Genomic DNA, 24,576 nt, shown 5'->3' on the forward strand with positions numbered 1-24,576 from the left:
ATGGTTTGATGATGATCCAACCCTGTACTTTAAACAGTGACTGGATGTGCCCTGAAGGCACATCCACATCATAGCCATCAACAGCCTAAACGTGGCCACTGCTAACCAAAGGCCTCAATGCGGGTTGGCGATTTCAAACTTATAATTAGAAATTATAAGCCCAGATTTCTTCACGACTCATGTTGTTTTCGAGTATTTTAAGACAATAATGTCTAAAAATACTCAGAAAAAGCCACATTGGTTCTTGCCGCTGATAGTTTTCGACCCTGCAACTCTCGTGCATTAGAAGCGGACGTCTTAAAAGAAGGGGGGCACACCCGGTACAGCACATATTTATCGAAAACTTAGTTAATTTCTGTAAGGTTAACCATTGTTATCAAACATTAATCTGGGAGTCATTATGACTACTTATAAGTTATTTTTAAAACACTCGACCTGTGCATATTTACGTATAATTACGCTTACTTGCTAATTAAAACTTTATGTGCGTATGTATAATTACGACACCCCGAAGGTACTAATTTTATGAAAGTTTCATTACTAACAACTTTTGAAATGCTGCTTCATTATTTTAGTGGTCGTTAACAAAAGTTTTATTTCCTGTATTAAAATTATATTATTAAAGATTTTGAGGGTAAATAATCATAATAATCAGTATTCCATTGTTTGATTTCTGTTCGAATACATTTTATATCGACTCACAATCTTTGCTAATATTACGTTCTTGCCTTTAATAAAAGGAACGTCATGACATAATGCTGGATTAATTATGTCGTATAATAAATACATTTTTCCAAAAATATACAGCTAGTTTGAAGGCAACTACAGACAAACAAACTTATCAATTATGAATGAAACAGCTAATTTATTTTCAGAACTGAACCATTAAAGGACAACCGTACAATTCGTGACAACAAAAACTCTGTAATTAAAGCTGCTGTTAAAATTATCATCGTTCTGCGAAAATATTTCGACTGCTTTTAATCCGCAGCGTTTATATTGGTCGTCATTGAGTTAATGTCGTGACAATATCAATTAGGGGAGACTGTTTTTACAAATGAATGAGGAATAGGTACCTCGGAGACCGGAATGGTAATAGCATACTTTTGTCGACAATCGAATGAACGAGAAAACGTTTATATTTTAGCGTCACACTCATACATAATCGAATCGATCGCAGTATTTATTGCTTTCGTGTGACAAATATGATATTCGGAATGGTCATTAATAGTTCGTTCCAATTATGTCTCACCTTTTTGTTATTTGTTAGCGCTCTGTTTGCTGCTTTCGGTAATGAAATCTTTGAAGGCTTTTTTCGTTAGTATGGAATTGTAGTCGTATACCTAACTATAACTATTATTTCGTCCCCTACGTAAAACTGTGCACTTCTGCCTATCCCTTCGTTTTGTTAGAAATCTCACGAATAATATATTTTTCAGATTTAATTTGTGCTATCACCAACTTCCAATCGCAAGCTTTTTAGCTTATTTACTTAACATTTTCGCCAAATAACTCACTTCACACATAATTCAGTTCTATAGAGAATTTCAATCGTAACGCAAACACGTTTCAATTCAATATGAGAGCCACAAGACTCGCGGCAACTCACATAAATAGTAGCTTCAACAAACAAATAAAACAATTCCTGTATTCTCCACGTTTTTCTTCGCTGCAATTAAACTAACTTTGATGTGGCTTGTACAAAGTTTATGATGCCTCCAAACAGATATAGAGAACAAACATTTATAGCTCCCGTAACGGATAAACTTTACAAGTATATTTTGTTCGGAATCCATTTTTTTTTCTCAGTCCTGAGTATCGTTGGTATGCGAATCACAAGGTTGACGTAACGAACAGGCCACCGGGGACTGTGTGCAGATGACAGTTTGACCAACAGTGCCTACCTACGAGCGAGAAATGTCCGTACAAAATATAGAGCTACGTTTGAAGTCTTGTTGTATTCAAACAATCAATGTACCGAACGCAGTTGTGGAAATATTTTGTTATATTCGTGGAACTAAGTGACTGTTTCACCACCTTCTTAAAGTGGCCGATAAACGTATGTGAGAGATTGTGCATACAAATTACGTTCTTAATTCAAAGTTCTGTTATCTGATACACAGCGGCTATCCAGACATTGTGAAACAAATCCCAAGTGTACTGTGATCAAATAGGCTTACTCTTGTTTTTCAGAACTCTTTCCCTCACTGAGACGTTCATAAAATATTCCAGTTTTCAATCAGCTTTCTAAATTAGGATAAAAAATCTCCTCTAATTCAATATTAACGCGTTATAAGAAATGACTGCCTCGTTGGTCTTGTGGTCTCAAGTGCGACTGCCGGACAAGAGGTCTCGGGTTCGATTACCGGGTCGGGCAAAGTATTACTGGGCAATTTTCGGTCATTTAAAAATTTCTCAGTAGTATAACGGAGTCTGGAATTGTGCCCAGTACATAGCAATAGGCTTACCCCCTATTACATGGGACTTATAACACAAATAGTGAAAAGTGGGTGTACATTGTATAGCGGCATCACGTGCCGTAATGTGCACCTCTGCTTTGGGGATAAAAAGGCGTGACATTGTGTGTTGTAATAAGAAACCATATTTTAAACCACAATCACAATACCGTGAAGCATTGGACTGTAGTATAATTCAATGGAAACTTATCCTAATCATGTTTATGTAGATTTATTTATGAGATATAACGATCTAGAAATAGAATTTCAGTTCTAAGAACTACAGTTATTCAAGACATCAAGTTTTACTTGACACTAACTATTGCCTGAGGTTTCATTCACAAACGATTTTACACAACATTCATAATATTTCTCCAAAAGAAGAATATGTCCATATTCGTGCATCAGTTTTGCATATTGATTGTTCAAACATACTGACAGATCGGGATCTAAAAATTATTGTACTCGTCAATGAAATTCTGTTATGTACAGACAGACACAAATGTGTAACTATTTATTATTTATCTATATTTTATACTATATTTTGATATTTGTACAAGTCTCGAATGTTTCAATGACGCTGCTCTTATTTTTCATGACCAAGTTATTTGAAATAACACAAAAACGAAATATCAACACAAAGAATGAAACTAAATGCCAACATTAATAATAAAACTAAATGTATTTTTGACCGAAAAAACATCCATTCAGTCCATAATAATTTCCAAGAAAAATATATCTAAAGACCTAGACATGTTGGTTCAAATTAGCTTTACACTTAATTCGGGCTTTTTCTTGTAATAACACCAATTACAAAACATCAAACAATGAATATTTTATTCACATCATATGTAAATTAATCGTTTGAGTGTATTAATAAATGTTAAAGGCTTGTACGCACTTAACTTTATTAGGCTGGCAACCATTAAAAAGTTTAATTAATACGGTCCTAAGATAATATTGTATGAACATTTGACGTAACCCGCGGAGGTTTTTGACCGGACTTGAAAAAGGAGAAGTAATGCGGTTTTATTTTATTCGTTCCACAGTTTACTTTGCAAGTTTGCGATACGTTGGTGCGATGAAAACTCGGAACCAGAAACCGAATATTTGATGACGTATTGATATAGTGCACTCTTTTTTTTCTAACAAAATTACATAGTATCAGGTTTTTAAATTTCGAGCTTTAGCGTAGGAATCTACCTAGCTTCATTATTCTCACTGCTATCTTGTTAGTTTCTATGAAAAATCCAAAGTAATTTTTCAACATTTTCCACAAAAATGAGCAAGCAGTTACGTATGAACTTTTATACTGTTATTACAATAATAGAAAGTTCAGAAACCGTTTTTAATGAACGTCCCTTCTCCGTAATTTAATTATTATACCAAAAAAAATATTACAACAATAACATTCCAATTAAATTCAATTGAAAACTTTTCAGGGCATACCACAAGAGAGGCCAATTTCGCCAAAAGCTGACTAATAAATTCGTCTGTATTTGTTAAGTTCGATTCCAAAAAATCCGCCCACCAATAATACGAAGAAACGAATTGTTTGCCTCAAATTGTCACACCGAATATCGATGTTAACTATTTGTAAAAAATGAAATAAAACGATATAATATGCGAACTAACTAGTTAAACGAATTATTGTATTTGCTCTCCCCGTCTACCTAAAAGAAATAATAAAATATTTGCATCAAAGGCCCGAAAATAAGCCCTGTGGAATAGCAAGATATTTGTGGAATAGTTTGTCTGACCATTGACATCATGCATGGTTTTCGATCTAGACACAATATTGCTTAATCCACGGCTAGGCCTACCAAAGAAAACAATCAAATAAAAAGGTTGTGTGAAAAAAATCTACATAAATCAAAGTGATCGAAAAATAAGCAGGACCCATTGGTCTTTAGAGGTTCGGTGTACCTCTATACATTCAAAAGTTATAAGTATACCACATAGATGTAACCTTAGCCTATTCACTCGAACCTAGTATGGAAATTTGATATCAAACCCAATAAATAATATTACAATATACTTTTGTGTATCGTTTCAGGAAATATACAAAATAATGCAAAAGGTTTCAGGTAGTGTTTTATTTTCAACAAAGATATTTGTTATTACTTTTTATTAAGTGAACTTAAGTGTATATTAACATAAATGTCTTATTGACTTATTGTACTAGAGAGTCCTATGTCGCGTATTCGAAATAAATATTTCACGATTAATTTTCTAGAAAACAAGAGATAAACACTCGTGGAAACTCAACTCTATGAACATGATTACATGATATGTGTGTGCAAACATATCTCAGTAATCAGGAACAATTTCATTCGAACATAATTACTCGTCGGATATTTGTACAGCGACCACATTCTTGACGTTATAAAACAAGAGTTAAGAACTTGGAGATACCAACAAGTTACAGGGACTGTATTAAACGTCGCTCTTACGTAGTCTATATGAAAAGAAAATAACATCCCATATGACACCATTACAGGAGACAGCCCTCCGTAATGGAAATTTGCATACGCACCTTAAAATTTTATTCATAAGAAGAAAATTGTTTCACATATTCGGCGGGTTCGCGAGAACGGAGCGGCCGCGGCGCGTCGAGCACTCGAGCAAAAATATCGAATTATTGTCGAGCATTAGGAATTTGGGGCGCATTACCTGCTCGTAACGAGCAAATGATTATCACGGAGCAACACTCCTGTGCCCCTACCAGCACGTTTGAGCCTCGAGCCTGCCCGACGAGATATCGAATCGCTGCCTCGATTTAAAATCAAATCTCTGATCGTCTTCAACTCAATTTAATGTGTATTTGGATAATTGAGTAGACCTACGTAGGTAGACGCAATTCTATTGGCTTTCATTACTATGTCAATGAAGCGTGGCTTGCCAGTAAGTACTAGGTACTAGCTTATTGAGCAATTTACATAATATAGAATTACTCTGATAATTGCTAGAAGGAGTAGGCAGAGGTGTGAAACCCACGTCGCTAATAATGTTGTTACTCCCATTGACTGGAGGTGAACCTATGTCTGGCGTGGTTCCAATTTTAGCCTACCTACTTCCTATTAGGTACATGGAATTTATAATGATGTGTTACGAATGAGATATCACCCACGATAACGTAAGTATATTTCATTTTAACTTTTTCATTCAACAAAATACGTATGTAATAAACATATCTATGTGAATATTAAAGACAATAAAGATTCTTATATCGCGCAACCAAATAACATTTCAAGTAGATTTACGAAATCCGTTCCTTTACAGTCATATTTAAGTTATCTATCGATAACAATATAAACGTCAAGTGTTTTATCCGCATGGAGGCGCCCTCTAGCCTTTATTACAAAGGCTATTATGTCATATTTCATAAATTATTTGAGGCTGCGACTATCCAGCCAATAAGGGCGAGATAACAAGGGGCACGCACTTGGGAGTGTGACTGTACACTAGCCCATAGTCCAATATTCCCCGCTATGCTGTATTTATAACTCGTGTTATTAGTTTTGCTATCGACTATACATCGATGTTGGAAATTTAAAATTGATTGGAAATCTCTGTTAACCTTTTGTTATATGGAAGTTCATTCGAAAAACGGGCGTAAAATAGTGTGCAAGAGGTAAAAGGTAAAACATTGGTGGACTAGTCAAATGTATTGATTTCTATTGAACAGCTGTACCCAACATTTTTGGAAATCATTTCTGTCATTGGTTGCAAAGGACAAAGAATAGTGGAGTCTGAATTTGTATTTTCCTTTTACATGAACATCGACACTGCAACTTCATTGGGTGTTATCATATTTTTGGTTATATCATTATTCAACTTTATTTATCGTCTAAAAAAGCAGTGCGACAATTATCGTATATGCTTCACCATATTAAAAAAAGAATAACAAGATAAAAAACACTTGTAGAAATTCGATGCTGCCAGTCTTTTGGGCACCTTACCTCACGACTCACGACTCCAATGAGGACTACTTGTTTAATGCAAGTAGGTAGGTATAATAACTTTTTTGAGATATAGTTATGAAAACAATTATTAGTTCAGATCCGAAAACAATTATGAATTTGTAATTGCTCCGACAAATTACGACTCAAATGACACAAATCCAAACAGAAATTAATATTAACTTTAATTACAAGCTTCAACCAAATCGAAAACTGTTATCATGCAACGAATTCATTGACTCTGCAATAAAGAAACAAAACGTTGTACTTAAAAATAATTTGGTTTCGGGGGAATGTGAAATAATAAATCGCTTTTCGCAGTACGATAAAGGAAAGAGGATTGCTGTCAACGTGAAGCGACGATGCGAGGCCTCCAGGATCCGTGAACGTCGAGAGATAAACCTTACACCTGATACACAAAATAAGCTGAATAAAATGTCAACACTATAAATATCACACAGCTACAGCTTCTGAAATCACTTTTGGAAGTGTTTTTGGATTCTAAATTTTAGTGGCAGCTGTACCTACTTATAAATTTACAGGACTAAATAGGTCTACCTGACTAGTTTGTGTGATTACGATTGCCGAATATTACATATTGCGTACCTCGGGTTTAAGAACCTGATGGTTTCTTTGTATGTATTACAATGTATATATATGTATACATACAAATTACGTAGATATATACAACAGAGTTTAAAGAAAAAGTTCACACTTCACCACTATAGATCCTAATGTTCCACTTGAAAAAAAATTAAATTAATGTATCATTTATTTATACAATTGCAAATAAACCTCTTCGACAACGAATTCTAAATAACAATAGAGATGTATTGGCTTCACATAGCTGTCACATACAGTACAGAGTTTGAAGCTATGCACGAGTGCTGTCATAAGCTCATTCTATTACTAAAATATATCTAACTTGGCCGGTAGGTAATAGGTATACCAACCGAGCCGATCCCTTCAGGGAAACCGTTAGTTATATTACGCCTCCAAAGTTTTTATTATTACAACGCACCAAAACTAATTAAATTCACGCTCAATAACAAATTGACGTAGCCAAACCATTTCACTGTCGGTTTTGTGTGACGAATTGTAAAGGTTGTATTGAAAAGTTATTGTGTGCAGGACACAATCGAATCAATCAGTGATTGCATTGATTAGAAGTAGGTTAGCGCAGGATATGAAGGTTGTATTCTTGTTATTCTTTGTTTGTAGACAATCAGGGCAGAAGACAGGTTGCGGTTAAGCCGTCCGGGGTTCGCTTTGAATACCGATGACGTCGCAACTACCCGACTCGTTTCAATCTGTACTCTATGCATAAGTAATGTGAAAAGTATGGAGATACCGCTCCGATGCGGAATACACGCTTCTAAAATATCGTTGTATATTTTTATGGTAACGACTTCAGTTATTTGTTCTTAGTACCAAGTATGCCACTGTAATTTAGGTACGTAGTGTATTCGTGAGCTCCAAAATATCTGTTGTGTTGTTTATACACGTACACAAGCAACTCTAGGGTATTTATTAAACGGATCGTTGCTGTGTGTACGTTTGGAACTTGTGTTTCAAACATTATTTACCTACCTCCTAGGTACTACCTAATGTTATTACGATTTCTTCTGTATAAATGTTAGTTACTATTTCGTTTTATTACTCTTGTGATGAATGACTGAACGCAATAATATGTGGTGTTATGTAATCTATTCGATGTGAATCGATTAAATTACATAACACCACATATTATTTTAGTACTTAGTGGCTGGATAAAAGCAAAAATCTCCCATTACCACTTTACCTGAACAGGAAATCTAACAAATAATTAATCTAAGTAATGTCAACAGAAAGATATCAACAAGTTATGTCCGATACACTGCAGCTCAGTGAACAAAGAAAGTTATAAATTATTTTCAATTTAACTTCGTAAAAGTCATAAACAGTTAATGAACAGGAAATATAAGCACCCATTGTGAGTTGTGTTGGTAATCTAATGGTAATGAGTTCCACTGCTAAGCTTAAGTACGCGAGTTTCATCACATATTAGGTTATTTGAGATTTTAGATTGCGTAAATTGGGTGTTTAAATTAAAGTCAAACTATTAATCAATCAAAATAAATAAAACCACATTCGAAAATGTGTAAACCAATATTGTCGAATGTCAAATATTGTCTGGACTTTAAAAGATTCAATGATTTCTGAATTTATTTCGGCATTTCTTCTCAGAGTATCCTTCAAGTTAGGAAATACCGACCTCATCTCGAGTTATTTTTAATGCTTCTGACGAGTAAAAGTGGTCTTTTGTAGCCTATATATAAATTCATTGTTTAATTGATAATGTTATGAAAACTCAAAAGTCCAATCGTATTCTTTCTAACTCTTAATATATTATGTATAACAAATTAAAGATGTTTATCTTCAATGTATATTAAAAAAAATCTTAGCTATTCCATTAGTAGTGCTTGCTTTTTTATGGAACAAGCCGGTAAACGAGCAGACGGACCTAATGCGTGCGTTACAAATGCGTTGCCGGCCTTTTAGGGGTTAAGAATATAAATGTTGTTGGGGAATCAGGGATTGGGAAGATTGGGGAGGGGGGTAATTGGGCCTCCGGTAACCTCACTCACACAACGAAACACAACGCAAGCGTTGTTTCACGTCGGTTTTCTATCACTCCGGTCGAGCCGGCCCATTCGTGCCGAAGCATGGTTCTCCCAAAAAACCCTTGCTTATAATTAACTATCGTTTTCTTTTTCTCTGTGTCCCTTTACTAAAAAAGAGCGACTTAATATATTATATATAACAAATTAAAGATGTTTATCTTCAATGTATATTAAAAAAAATCTTAGCTATTCCATTGAGAGATGAGTCATGCATTTATATCGATACATTTGCTTAGCAATCTCTAGCTTGTGTTTAGATCTAGAATCTAGACATGTCTGGAAATTTGCCTAGCGGTACGATAGATAACTGACTTGCTTCGGTAACGAACTGTATTCTATCTATTATATAACCGTTTGATTTAAGTGGTAAAAAATATTTAATCAAACTAAATGATCGTATTTATTCGTAAAGATGATCATTATGTAACTTTAATACAATTTCTCTTCAAAAATACTCCACTTCGTTAAAGATTTACCACTTATTTAAAAATGAGTTAAATGCATGAGTTTTTAGCTAATATGTGTAATTCTTGATTTAAAATTAATGGATTTCATCTATTGTTACTGATCATAATTATGATGTACCTATCGCTATTTTTCATTAAAGCTCTATTCATTACTACAAAATAAATTACTAAGCTTTCTCTATCAGAAAATGGATACAGTTTACGATATAGCAAGTCAGTGTCATAATTTGCTTTAGTTACGTATTGGCAGAAGGTTGTGTGGATAAGGGCTGGCGTCGACCGTCTCCGCTCTTATGAGCATCGCGCTATACCTTGCTTGTGCATGTTATGGGCACTTGGCATCACGACGACTCGACAACAAAGCGGAGCCCACCGTAAAATATTAGACCTTGACGCCATCTGCCGCGTTCTGGATAAAATGTCGTCTTTTACGAGACGCTGCTATTAGATTTTCTAAAATATAAAATGTAAATAACATTATAGCGCCAGAAAAAAGCGAAAACACGAACAAACAAAAAACATTTTTATATTCTGTTTACGACGGCGCTCCTTATTAATTACACGCTCGCTATGATTGCACCAATTATCATATATTTGTACTAATGGCCCACAATAAGAGAAACACCATTTGGAAATACGATGCCGAAAAACCTTCGTGATAACAATGCACAGATAATATTACAGATCTGAGCCATTGTTTAACTCACGGAGATTGTATTTCAAAAGGCTTTGTTTCTGTTTAGGAAAACTTGGAGATAATAAGTAAACTCTTTGCGCAATAACGTTTAACAAATGTTGATTGCACGACTTTGTGTACAGAAGGTAGGTTCAGACACCGGCTGAATGTAAATAATGTGTTTGGCGTTCGTTATGAAAAGCAATCATTGAATAGAGCGCGAGCGGCGCACATCGATCATCGCCGCCGACCGTGGCGTCGCCGACACAGTAAGACATTTCCACATAACAGAATTATGGCATGGATTATAGCATGTAAATAAACGAGCGGTTGGCGTGGCTAGTGTCTATTCCGACATGGGCAATAACTACGCGATTATCCTATTTGGGTGCGCAACAACGAACAGGCGTGACTCCATTCGCATTTTTCATATTAACCAACTTGGGACACATTAGGCAGGTACTAAATTCTTGTTCTTATAAGTAGGTTTACTAGTAATTTAACGAGTGTTGTAAGGTAAACAGTTTTTACTGCGAGTGAAGTTGTTCCGACCGACGTCGACGTCGTTACACGTCAGTTGACGTTAGTGTTGCCGGTATTCGGTTGTTATCGATCACGTTATGTAGCAGTTCCGTGAATAATTCGCACACAATTTTGCTCCGAATGTTTGGATAAAAGGAATTCCTAGTTTAATATTTATGAGGCACAGATTTTAGACGGTTATTCTGAACGATAACTTTCCTAAAAGAAACAATACGATAAACGTGATCCTTTGATTGCGGTTTCTCAATGATTCAGAATGTGTATCGTGTATCTCGCGAGGTACTTACCGTATATAACAGTCATTTTACAGTAAAAATATCGAATACAGACACAAACAATATTCAAATAAACTTTCAAAGTATATTTTTCTTGAAATACAAAGCCGAGTTTTTCTCAGTTCGGTAAACTTGTATTTGAAGTGACGGGAATGCAAAATTAGGAACGAAAACATAAATATTCAGCAAGACTATATAAATAAACGAAGTTTGGGCCATTTATTCCGATACACCGGGACTCTGTGCACAGACTGGAAAAGTTAGGCGGAAACGGGATTTCCTAATGCGATTTTAATTCGTTCTTCCCGCGACGAAGAGGGTAATTTCAATAAAAGCAAAGTCAGTAGATATTTTGTCTGTGCAAGGGGAAAAATGAGAAAAAATATATAATGGCGTGATTTCTTATTGTGGGAGTGGCGCCGTAGAGTGCATTTCTGTGTCGTCCTTCATTCTGCTAATTACATTACGAGCGATCAATGACCCAAACTAGTCGCCGCGGACACAGACTTTCCCGTACCCAGCTTACTGCATCACAGCTCATGTTTAAATGCTAACTTCAAACTATTATGAAAACAGTTTTGACGATTAAATCGTTGGGAAGTTTGTGGTAAGCATTTTGCGGTGAGACAGTTTCGAGGCGGCTAGACATGTGTTTGGGGTGAACGAATACTACAAGAACATAGTATATGTGATACATTTAATATAACAGTTACATCAAACTTTTACATATGATATCTGAAAACCTCTACTACTCCAAACATTCCACTCTTATTATACGTTCTATCTAACATGAATACTCGTGCATTTGTCTGCAATTCCTGCTTCGCGTACCTACAAAGGAAGTTGCTTAGAAAATTACGCTAAGCAAAACCGACGCGAAAAGCGATCGGGGCGCCATTAGGCGAAGCTAATTTGTTTATATTTACATAGCACTAGGTGGCGTGACTATCGCACTCCTGTACGTGTGCTTTACTGAATACCTACCTAATTAAGTGAATACCTTACTACTGCTAAATTGAACTTGCTGTATGAATATTCAATTGACTTCAAACGTCAATGTGCCAACAATAACTTCTGACTTTTAATATTCAGAAGTAAAATCTAGAACGAAAGTTTTTCATTAGAATAATATTCCGGACTGAAAAAGTGGTCGCAAATGTTACTATTACTTAATTATGAGGTTTTCATTCTTTAGATTCGTTAAACATATTCGAAAGGCGTAAGCAGATGTGTTCATTACGCCTACAACCCCCTTCGCCAATTATATTAGGTATCAGTTTCATTGTATTATAAGTTAATTCTTACGATACATACGAGAATAGTAATGGTGGTTTTTTACCAGAGACATGCTATGTTGCTATGCTACGATGTAATAGCTAAGCTGTGAAACTGTGTGACTGTATCCGCCGATACTAAGCTAAATAGCTGTGCGAGTAAGATGCGCAGTTCAAGTATGCAATTTATACATAGCAGGAAGCCATCCATAGTACACTCGAAGTGTGGTGGTGTGGTTACGCATCCATGGAACGTATCTTTCCATTAAAAACGTAGCATAGCTGAGTCTGTTTCCACCAGTGCTAAGCTGTGTGTACCAAATAAATATGATTAGTGAAAGCCAAACGCATTCACAACAACGTAGCACATAACTCAGGTGAAAAAGCACCCTACAGGTGGTAACAAATGTATCCTACCCTGTAGACGCCACACACCAATCAATGCACCAATTTATTACACAAATCGGTTATAACATAACATAACGTCTTTCTTATCTCCACTCAAATGTTGCGTGAGTAATATCGATCAAATTACATTGCATTCTTTAAAGCAGGGGTTCCCAACCTTTTCCTGATCAAAGACCACTTTTATAATTCTTGTTAGGTTAGAAACCACTATTAATTACCATTACTCTTTTTTCATGTGGTTCACTCATAAAAATAGTCACTTTTGGGTAATTGAAATTAATGACTCCTCTCAGTTGTTTCCTTTGACGTTAGTTTAATTCGAGCTTGTGAATTTTTTAACCGACTTCAAAAGAAAGGTACGTTCCTTCTCAGTTTGACCTATATGTAGGTATCTATGTTTATTTACGATTATCTCGCATTTGGCTGAACCGATTTTAATGTGTTTTTCAGCATAGTATTTTCAGATTTAGGAGGAAGATTTAGGTAGATTTGAAGGCTTCCTTTCTTAAAAACGTTTATTTTTTTCTGCGGATCACTACGATCTACCAAACACCAATTGAGAACCACTGCTTTACCATCTATTAACTACGAATTTGTATCACGTGTTCCGTCAGTAATAAAAATCTTTGTTCGCTCGAAGCGAAAATTAAAGGCTGGGGTAATAAGCATGAACCGACTGGGTGCCTATTTCCTTAGGCTTTCAAGGATATTAAAGTTATTTGTGTAGTAAATGAATAGGGTAAATGACTAATTTTTATTTTAATATAGACACGTACGGAAACAAAAACTTTGATATTATATTTTAAAATACTTTAAGTACACGTATCTATTTTTACTTTGATTCTATTTATCAAAGTATTGTTATCTTATATGACAAAGTAAATACGTGTCTAATATTTTCTCACTACGTAACTGACGGACTAATAACTTTTAAATTTTCATACCCCGTCAACATCCCTATTGTACTATATGAAGTTTAGTTGTTTGTAGATTAGGTTTTAAAACGATGTCTTTTTTTATGGTCGTCATATTTATGTGTCGTAGTCATACATTTGTAGGTAGCTAGAAAGATTAGTCATCGATTAGAGTTACAGTTTTGAATATTATAATACATATTCTTAAAAATGTATCATATTATTCAAATTTTTTTTTCTCTTTTTTTCTAAGTTTCAAGAATGTGTTAATTATTAAAACAATTTCATACATTTCTTATCTTTACTTCATATTATTGTATGATGAGTGTATAGAATTATGTTCACTTACCTCTAGCGAGAAACATCGCCAGCAGCAGGAGTAGGCAGGGGTGCGCGTGCGCGGGTATCATGGTACTGCCGTCTGATTCACTTCAGCGTACAATCGCGAGCGCAGGCCTTCGCACCGCGCGACACCATCATCTCACACAACCTGGAAATAACAGAAAAATATATAAAATCTATATATTATATACCTATCTTTTAAAAAAAATAGAGATTCTCACATACTGCCTGAACCAATGTTAGAATCACAAACACATATTATATGCATTTCATGACAATTAAACCACTTGATATGGCTAATTTAGGAATAACTAAATAGATAAAAAAAGCCTCCCCTTAGTCCTCCATGGCTTTTTAGAATTCAACAAAAGAAAATGAAATAGAGTTTATACAAATATTCATCATAAAGTATAGTTTTGGATTCACATAAAGTATAGTAGAATATATGAAGCTTATTTTATTGGCTACAGAATAAGCACAATGCATTATAAACCTAATACTTTAAACACAAAACCCAATTTACCTTTTTATAAAAAGTCTCAAACCTCACATTAATCAGGTCATTTCTATTTTCATCATCGCCATAGCCAAAAACATTTGACTTTTTAATCTAGGCCTCTATTTTGGCGGCAACCTAGTTCGCGGCCTCATTCTCTATGCGGTTTGATTGCTGAGCACATTAATATTGCTTTCATTGCTATCCTGGGACGTTTGCGACGTAACCTGGGACAAATCTTTTTGAAAATATTGTTTACGAGTGACAGATCATTATTTCTGAAGCCTTGTCAGTCTAAAGTATTGTTTTTTTAAACATTGGCCCCAATAGGATTTTCTCCTGTGTCGTGGGTGCGTTTACAAACATACAAGTTCACATACACATGACTCTTAGACCCGAAACAACAATTTGTGGATCACACAAATATGTTGTTGCTCTGTGTGAGAATCGAATCCGCTACACGTTGCCCAGCCACCCAAGAAAACTTAGAATTTATTAAAATACATTTACAAATTCTGAATATTATCCATCCTAAGGTTGCCTGGAAGAGATCGCTCTAAGCAATATGACCGCCCATTGTAATAAGAATTGTGATCTGTTTAATTAATGGTGTACAATAAAGCATAATTTATTTGTCTTCACTACATAATATGACACAAAGTCGCTTTTACTGTCCCTATTTCCTTTTGTATGCTTAAATCTTTAAAACCACGCAACGGATTTTGATACGGTTAATATATATAATACAAGCATAATATATTACCATTGCACCCATGCGAAGGTGGGGCAAGTCGCTAGTTTTTTTGTAATAATTAGTAGAGTCTTCTCCTTTAATTTACGTGTGTAAACCGTGATTTTAGTTCATTTTTCCATCTATTTATTACGGACCACTCAGTAATATTAATCACTTAAATCTAATTCTCAAGACATTAAATTTTATAATAATAAGTATCGTAGAATGACTCATCAAACCTTATTAATATAATATTATTTTATGAAAGGAGTCAGAATATTTACATCCATTTATTTTATAGACACTCATTTCTTATACATATAATCCAAAGTCACAATAAACATGTCACTGTGGCCAAACGGTTGAAAAGTAGAGAAACCCTCATCGCTTACTTATGCATACAAGATACGCCTTAATTCCGCTATTTCTCAGCATCAGTGGCAATTCATTATCTTTATTCCCTGCATTCACTTTTCTTTGCATGGAAGTAGAGGGGAGGAACCTCCCTCGGCCTGTTTAATACCAGTAAACTGGGGGTCACGGTCAGAATCCCAGTGACCTTCGGCAGACCTATTAAGGGGTGCAAGTTCACCCATGAAACATGAATAAAAATATAAAGAGCACGCCCCTATTGGGGATATTATACATGCAACCCTTTCATGATTTAAGTAACGATGGAACAAGAGCAATCAAGTAAAAAGAAGCATTATATGTATTTAAGTTCTTACGACGAAATAAATACGTCTTTTGTTTTTTTTTATCTGTACCAGTCAATGTAGACGTGTGGTTGTTACCCACTTTGGTTTACATACGAACTAACTACAATTGCCTACTCCTTTACGTACCCAAAAGCGTATTATTACGACACGCATAATTGAGAAAATGTTCTTTATTTGCCGTAAAAACTTGCCAACTGTAAGTTTTGAAACACGACTGCGGTGTTATTAAAGTTAAGTAGCACACTTGGAGTGACGGAAACTTCTAGGGCATTAACTTTGGTAATAAATTAAGAATAAACTAATTATTACGGCTTTACAGCAGCCGCGCAATGATTACGACAGAGCTTTGAAAAACCCGAAGCTGTTTATTTACCATTTACCCCGATTAGCCGAGCATCCATTTCACCCGATGGTAAAGCCTACAAATAACCTCATTTTGACGGCAACGTCCTCGCAATTTTACAAATTGGTGTGTGGTAAATGTTTAACGAACAATTTTATTATATAAATAAACTGAAAGCTATTTCATGAAATCGTACACTCAGCTGTTTCATTGAAATGTTAGTTTATAATGTAGGTACGAGTACATACGTCGTATGATTTATTTTAATTCAATTCATTTCTTCTACAACATTTACAGCTATGAAAAGTAGCTCAACGTTAAACAAATAGACATCTTTATGTTTGAACTGTACTGAAACATATTTTTCACATACATACAGGTTGTTATTATTTTGATCGATATTATTCACACTCAAATTGTGTTGACTTACAAAGAGATTGACATTTTAGCAAACAAGATTTGACTGATCACAGATTCACACAGGATTTACATAGAAAATAGAGTCTACAAAATATGAACGGTTGTCACAATTTATATTTCCATTTGAACATACCTAATATTACATTCAAAACAAAACAGATATTACATCTCACTACATGACTAGACAGTAGTATTGTGGATTAGTATTTAGCAACAATAGCACAAAGGTTTCAATTTATTGACCTTTGCGTCTAAACTAATTAATAATGCCGGCTGTCCAGCATAGCGATAAACTATAAACTATTTGTTATGCCGATTCGATAAAAGGGAACTCGGTGTTCGTGATTCAGCGGCAGATGTATAGAATCTCACCACAAATAATCAACATAATTTTAAATGAAATAACGAACGCTAAAAATAAAGTCTTAACCTGTAATAATAGGGTAAAAATCGGGTGGATCCCTCCGCCTAACCAGCTGTTATGGGAGCGAAGTTAAATGAAATGTTCGGGTGTAGGCCAATTAAGGGTTTTTTTCAAACATTAATCAAGTGTTAGTGGGGGAACATTTTTACGTCGGTCGAGACGCGCGATAGCCCTGTGACGGATGATGGGCGGCCGCGGGGTCGCGGACCGGGATGCATTCATCACCCAAGGATTTGGCCACTTTCAAACTCAGATACTTAAACTCGGTCTAGATGAGATTTATTGATTTCCGATATTATACAGCGGTTATTCCAACTTTATTCCTTACATCTTATGTTGAAACGAGCAAGTGATAAAATATTGTGACTGAAAAGTCCACGACGGTTCAGAGAGCGTTGTACGAGCTCTTATTACAGTAATTGCTTCATCAATTTTACTTCACGCTACGTAAATAACACATATTACAGTTGAAAAGTAAACAACCCGGTGCAAGTGACTTGAAAGAAAATCTCATGTAAAGAAAACTAACGATTTGTAAAGTTCAAGTATCCAGTTCACCGGGAATACGTAGTTCTCAGTAAATGTTAGTTTTCTGTAAATAATAGTTACATTAATAATAATAAATCGTCGATAATATCTCTCTCATCCGAGTTATTGAAGAGTGTTCAAGAAAGTCCACTGTGAGTTGACAAAAAGTTTCCAGTGGAGTACTGGAAACTTCAGCAACTCAATGCGAACGAACAATCTTTGAGGGTGACAAATTTTTCCTCAATTTTTCAATGTACAGTTCGAGTCCGTTCTCCGCTATTTAATTACCCTCGAGTCAATGTGCCGGAAAGTATTACAGTTCGGAACTGTTCCTTTTTGGTTTATAGGAACGTCGGTAGAGACGCATAGCAAATGTAAAAATGTTAATGCGCCTTCTCTTGTAATGTACGACTGACTCGCAACGATTAATGAGCCCTTTCAATTAACTCGCTATTTATGAAGATACAAAGACATTTTTTACGAAAACAAATGTTTTAGTAAGTAAATATTTCGGTGACAACTTACCGGGAACTCTATTTTAACGAGATTAGACAACAAGCTTTAATCTATACGGGGACGGACAGGGTCATGTTTTGAAGTAATTTAAAACCGACTACGTTGTGTTTACAAACAAAATAAATTAGTGAACTGACGATACTGTAAATAATAAGCAAGAAGTATTTTTGTAGTTTTGATTATTCAGGACAAATCAATAGGTTCAACGTCATGTCTTTCATCTCCGAAGGGGTAGGCATAGGTACACATTACGGCACGTAACGCCGCTGTACTATGTATACCCCATTATCACCATTTGTGTTGTAAGTCCTATGTAAAAAGGGCTAAGCCATATACTGGGCACAATTCCAGGCTCCGTGCTATTACTGAGAAATTTTCGAAAAACCGAACTTTGCCCAACCCGGGAATCGAACCCGAAACCCTTTGTTCAGTACAATTGCACTAGCGACCACTCGACTAACTGAAAATTTTTCGAAAATATGAAAAATCTCTTGTCTGGCAATCGCACTTGCGACCACTCGACGAACGAGACAGTCAAATAAATAGATCTCACGTAAAAACTATATTTGGCGCTTCCCAAGTCGTTACAACTGCAGAATTATTGTTTACAACCAGTCTATAAACTTATAACAACTCGAAGTTAATCATCCGTATTATATCCAGTTAACTTTAAACTTTCAAGTTTGTTTCAGTACCTACATCGGTTTCGCCAAGTTTATTTGGCAAGCAAACTGGTCCTGGAAACTGAGACTCGAAAGCCGGAAACAGTATATTAAACCAGGTTTAAGCATAATAGTTGAGCTCCTTCGACTAGTCACAATACTCAGGTCGGTTTGTCCGAAACTAGGCATAAAGTTAAACCCTAAGCACTAAAATAACTTTCTAATTCAGCCTTATTTTAGTAGATAGAGTCGCTTCGTTGTAAATGAACAGTCGAATTATGATGCTTTGGTAGTCTAGATTAATTCAGATTGCTGGAAACAAAAGCATTTCAGTCATAATTTTCGATACTTCTTGAGATATTCATTACTATCTGTCTCATTCTCCATAGTAGTTAATAGTTACTGATGTTCATATTTACTCTGGTAGAATAGCAGTGATTACTTCACAACTTGAACATTTTGTTGCATTTGTGTTTAAAGTATCTTCATAATTATTTATTCGATTAACAAATACGAATCTTCAAAGCGATAGAATATCAGACACTTCGGGTGGTCTTCAAAAGAAAACTGCGCAAACGTTGAACAGACGTGTAAAAATAAATAATAATAACACGGGCCGGCGCGTGCGCAGTTAACGTGTCGTTGCGGTCACTGAAGTAAACATGGCTTCCGTACGACTTCCTACGATATCAGATACAACGGGTGCGTAAACCGAATTACAACAGCGCCAAGTGCCCTGAAAAAATTATACATGTAGGTAACTATTTTTTTAACACAGTTTTGGTGTTGTATCATGGAAACTGATTACTCATTGTGGGTTCTACTTTATTCGGTTTTATCAGTTTATAAGTAGGTAGAGGTTGAAATGAAATATTACATCAAGATTATGTAATTATTCCGATCCGGCTGGTACCTACCATCAGGTGACCCGACTGCTCATTTGCCACCTATTCCATGAAAAAAAAAACATAGATAGTAAATTTATTACCGCTTCTCAAGTACATTTCCGAACGCCATGATTTTACTACAATCCCCTTGCACTCTACAAAGTATCCCTTTTACATAAGAATATCTATACAATATTTTTGACGTCTTTGAACTTCATCTAAAAAATTCTAGACCTCATAAATCCAAACACCTAATAAGTTTATTACTAATTTTGTGCGCATTCCACATGTGTGTGGCGACTGACTTCTCTATTGCATAATTGTAACAATTGCCCCGCAATCTTAATTAGAACGAGCTCAACCGGGAAGCAACAGTGTAATTAAAGCTACTGCAATTCACTACTAGTCTATCCACGTCATATATTCACGCGAGTAATACATTAACCGTGCATTTTCATTTATAACAGGTTTCAGCTGCCAATCTACCAAAAAGGGGGGATTTTGCTGTCAAAACTGGTCCAGGGTCAAATAAGTAACGACAATACAAATTTATGTTCAACAGGGCTCATTACTCATCGTCCAGTCGCCCCTCTTAATTTATTATCTATCATCTATCGCCGTGGATACCGTGGTTGTTTTGACATTGCAGCCTCTCGCAATAATAAAGAGATTATACTTAAATTAGTTTGTAAATATCGACATGATTTTGTTAAAATAGGTACATAATAATACCTATGCTTAGTTTTATTCCAATTAAAATACGTGTCTAATGTTTTAAAATAATCTACAAGACGGACATTAAAATAAAAATTAGTCATCTACCCTATAACACTAGTTCTTCGAGCATTTTATGTTAGAATTTAGCTCTAAGTCAAGGTAAGTCTTGTTCTATTTAATATTATACACTTTGTTCGCATTCGTTTCTTTGTGGAAACTTCGCAAGGAGCGCAGTAATCCGTTTTCTCTCTTTGACTTCTTATAAATCGTTCAAAACGTTAAAGAGAGGCACCTAGTTCTTATCGACATCGACAGTTCAATACGTATATCGAATTCGACATCTGTGCTAGAAACAACACATTTTTCACAAAACAATAATGTATAGGTAATGTGTATTAAGTTTCTTATCTTAACATTAAAAATTTTTACTTCTACGTTTTCTTTTTGACTTCGAAAAGTTTTTTCGTAATCTTAGAACTTGTATTAGGTATATGGAATTTCGGTATTTATATGAAGGTACTGAAACCTAACGCAAACGAAAATAATCACAATCCACTGTAGGTGGATCGTAATATAATATCAGTCATATGATATCAGACCCGGGTTCATCCTTAAACTGCGACTAGTCACCGAGAAAGGTGCAACAGCATTCTCTAAAGACTCGACTTACGGGCTAGTTTATGGATCCTTTAAATGTTTCTCATTGATTTAAAAGACAGGCATATTTATAAAAGATTTTCAGTTTTATCTACAAGTAAAACTAATAGAAGTGTGGTAGTTATTGCCATTTTTATTTTATCTGATAAAATACTACAATCAATAGAATGTAAAACTGACTAGGTGACTATATACCTACATATTAATAATCAAATTATATTGTTTGCCCACGCTACTAAAATAACCAGCACTTGTATTGTTGAATGATAAATAAGTCAATTTAGTTTATCGATAACTAATTTATTCCTAATCTAGAATACAGGGTGTGATTTAAATTAATTTGCAACATAAAATTCAATATGCGTGATCAAAATAACTGTTAACAACAATCCAGCTGTTACATAGGCAATAGGATAATTAATTACCTTTGTTCGGCACATGCTATTAATTAATAGATTCATAATTTTAATGCAATATTATACCGCAATTATATATGTACACAAACCGCTAACAAACATGATGGACGTTTTTAATTAATTCATTATACATATAACATGACGTCACGTCTTTTATTGCCCAAAGGGTACACATATATACTATTAATATATTATAGTAACACCCACTTTCATCAGCTATGTTATAAGTTCTTTATTCATATAACGTGCGAGCTTAATACACACCTGGCATAATACCAAACTCCGTACTGTTATCATCACATAGTATAAAACAAAGTAGCTTTCTCTGTCCCTATGTCCCTTTGTATGCTTAAATCTTTGAAACTCCGCAACGGATTTTGATGCGGTTTTTTTAATAGATAGGGTGATTCAAGAGGAACGTTTATATATATAATTCATGCATTATATATTTCCATAACACCTATGCGAAGTTGGGGCGGGTCGCTAGTGTGCAATAAAATATATGTATGTATACATCAAAAATACATATTTATACGAACGATAAAGGTTTTTAATCTCTTCCCATATTTAAAAAAAATACGATTGTATTATTTTTTCGTTCACCGTATCGCAGAAAGTGTTACACATTGTAGCGTTTATTCCATAATAATATCGTACATTATAAAATGTCCAGCAAAGGTTTTACCACCAATAAACTAAAGTTGGCAAAAATGACGCTGCGAGCAGTAACCACAAAATGTTGAACCTAGATTAACTCGAATTTTATATTTATAGTGCGTAAAGAATATGTCACTTTGTTAAATACCGAGCGCAATTTTATGACACCCTGTGTATGTGTGCACTATGTTTGATTTTTTTTTTTTATTTTGTGTCCACTCAGTCCGCTAAAACCAATCACCGATTTTATTTGCTTGTTTGTTTTAATGCATTTGAACTGGAATTACTTTGTTCTAGTCATAGTCGTTTTTATTTCTATTTTGCTGTTTGCAATGCTGCAATATCACTGTATTATACAGTGAAACTTGGTTAAGTGGGACCTGGATAAGTGAGAAACCTCCACAAATGGAACTCATACTGAGGTCCCTACCCATTGGCACTGAATTACCTCTATTAGTGGTACAAACAACCCTCTGTATCTGGGATTCGTTCTTTCGATTTATCATCTTAGTTACCTCTATAACTGAGACAGCAAGTGAATTTTAATGCATAAACCTCAGTAACTGAGACAACATCGTTTTGTTTGTTGATTTACTTATTCTTATTCATTTATAATGTGCACATAACACATTGTTTTATTTAAGAATCACACCTCTTTATGTAAAATAACCCGTATGTTTACCTCCATTAATGGAACCCTCTGTAAATGAGACAAATGTTTATTTATACCTGGTTATCTGAGACACTGGGTTAGTGGAATACCTCTATAAGTGATACCAATTTGAAGGTCCCTTGATGTCTCACTTAACGAGGTTTCACTGTAGTATTAAAACAAAGTCTGTTCATAATAACTATCCTGAGACATAATGAAATAAATTATCTAAAAATAACGATTGCTCACGTAAATATAAGTATTGAGAAAAGCTCTACTAGTTTCGAGACACAGGGGGACTCTTCATCATGAGCAGCGTGCGCAGACGCGGCGACTTCGCGACGTCACTGTCAACGTCACGCTAACTAGTAAAGCTTTTCTCAGTACATATATTTACACGAGTAAACCGTTGTTTTTGGTTAAAACAAAGCCAGTTCTCGTTGTTTATTCTCCTACTTGTACATCAACTAACTGGACTTGCATTGCATATGACATGTGGTGTGTACATAGTTCTAAGTATTATAGTAGTAGGCAAGTATTTACGAAGCAATTTAATGATTCATCAATACAGTAAAGATTAACATCATGTTTCTGTGTGTGTGTGAATGAAGGCATAACTTGCTGTATCATGAAATCTATAATCTGAAACTTGGTACCTTTCTCGTCTAATTAATTACACAGTGCCTATATTGCAAATAGTTAGGTCTCAGTAACGTCACTAATCTGACGTTATCTCCTGCCTGGGATTTACTCATTTAGTGTGAAGTTATAGTAACTATAGTAAGCATCTACACACACACTAGTAAGGATATTGATGTGTCTTTCAAAAGTCAAAACACACTACTATTCAAGTAGCGATTTGGTCTGAGCCAAATTGGCCAACACAAATACAAATTCGAAACTACATACATACATACAATACATATTTATCTATTGAAAGACCCATAATAATCAGTACAAAATTGAATTAACCACTTTGTTGGTATACCACATCTGTTCATCATTCAGTCTCTACATTGTACCGTCTACAGTTTCATTTGGTACCCCTTTACGTTACCTTTTTAATCGAATAAGCAACGCCTTATAATAAAATTGTTCTTTTTATTAAACATTCGTTCTACAACATTTATTCATATGATCGCAAGCAATAATGTCTCGCGTGACTTCATTTTCTGTTATATTAAAACATATGCCGTTTGTCGTCGCGACGTAAAATCCACACAAATCAAGACACAAAACATCAAGCGAATTAACGAAGAAAAATCCGCGCATCAAAAGATTTGCTTACACACAATATTAACGTGTTAAACACGGGGAAAGTCTTCTAGCTCGCATATCTAATGAAAAATAATTTGGGTGCAGACAGCCGGCATTAATATTAATAAATAATAAGGTGACGGTTCGCACGGTAGTATATAAATCCGGGTGCTGCGAGCCGTCACAATAGTAATATATTAGGACAAATGTTATTACAAGCTCGACTCGTTATGTTATTTTTGTTCGTTCCCCCGAGTTAGGAATTCAAGGCAAACAGTCGGCTCGGCGACCGCAGCGCCGCGCGCGCCGCCCCGCGACAGTTGGCGCTCCTGCCGCCGCCGCCGGAATAGCGCACTCCAGCTACACTGCACACTACACCACACCAACTACCCTGACAACGCGGCGTACTAATAATATACACCTACATGCGAACCATTTTTCAACGCCTTCATTAAACTACAAAAGGCAAATAATTACATTAATATCTCATTAAAGTCGCTCAAAACTTAATT

The 24,576-nt window shown here is 35.2% G+C and overlaps 1 protein-coding gene across 1 annotated transcript in view; it reads right to left on the minus strand.

Moving 5' to 3' along the window:
* The window catches only part of LOC118265544 (uncharacterized), a 117,929-nt gene that overhangs the window by 71,046 nt on the left and 22,307 nt on the right, over positions 1 to 24,576 (minus strand). The window contains exon 2 of the mRNA XM_035578470.2: positions 13,988 to 14,128. Within this exon, the coding sequence (XP_035434363.1) occupies positions 13,988 to 14,048 (61 nt within the window). The 5' untranslated portion in view covers positions 14,049 to 14,128. The remainder of the gene's footprint in view (positions 1 to 13,987; positions 14,129 to 24,576) is intronic.

Source organism: Spodoptera frugiperda, chromosome 28 (genome assembly GCF_023101765.2).
Source record: "Spodoptera frugiperda isolate SF20-4 chromosome 28, AGI-APGP_CSIRO_Sfru_2.0, whole genome shotgun sequence".
Classification (NCBI taxonomy): Eukaryota; Metazoa; Arthropoda; class Insecta; order Lepidoptera; family Noctuidae; genus Spodoptera; species Spodoptera frugiperda.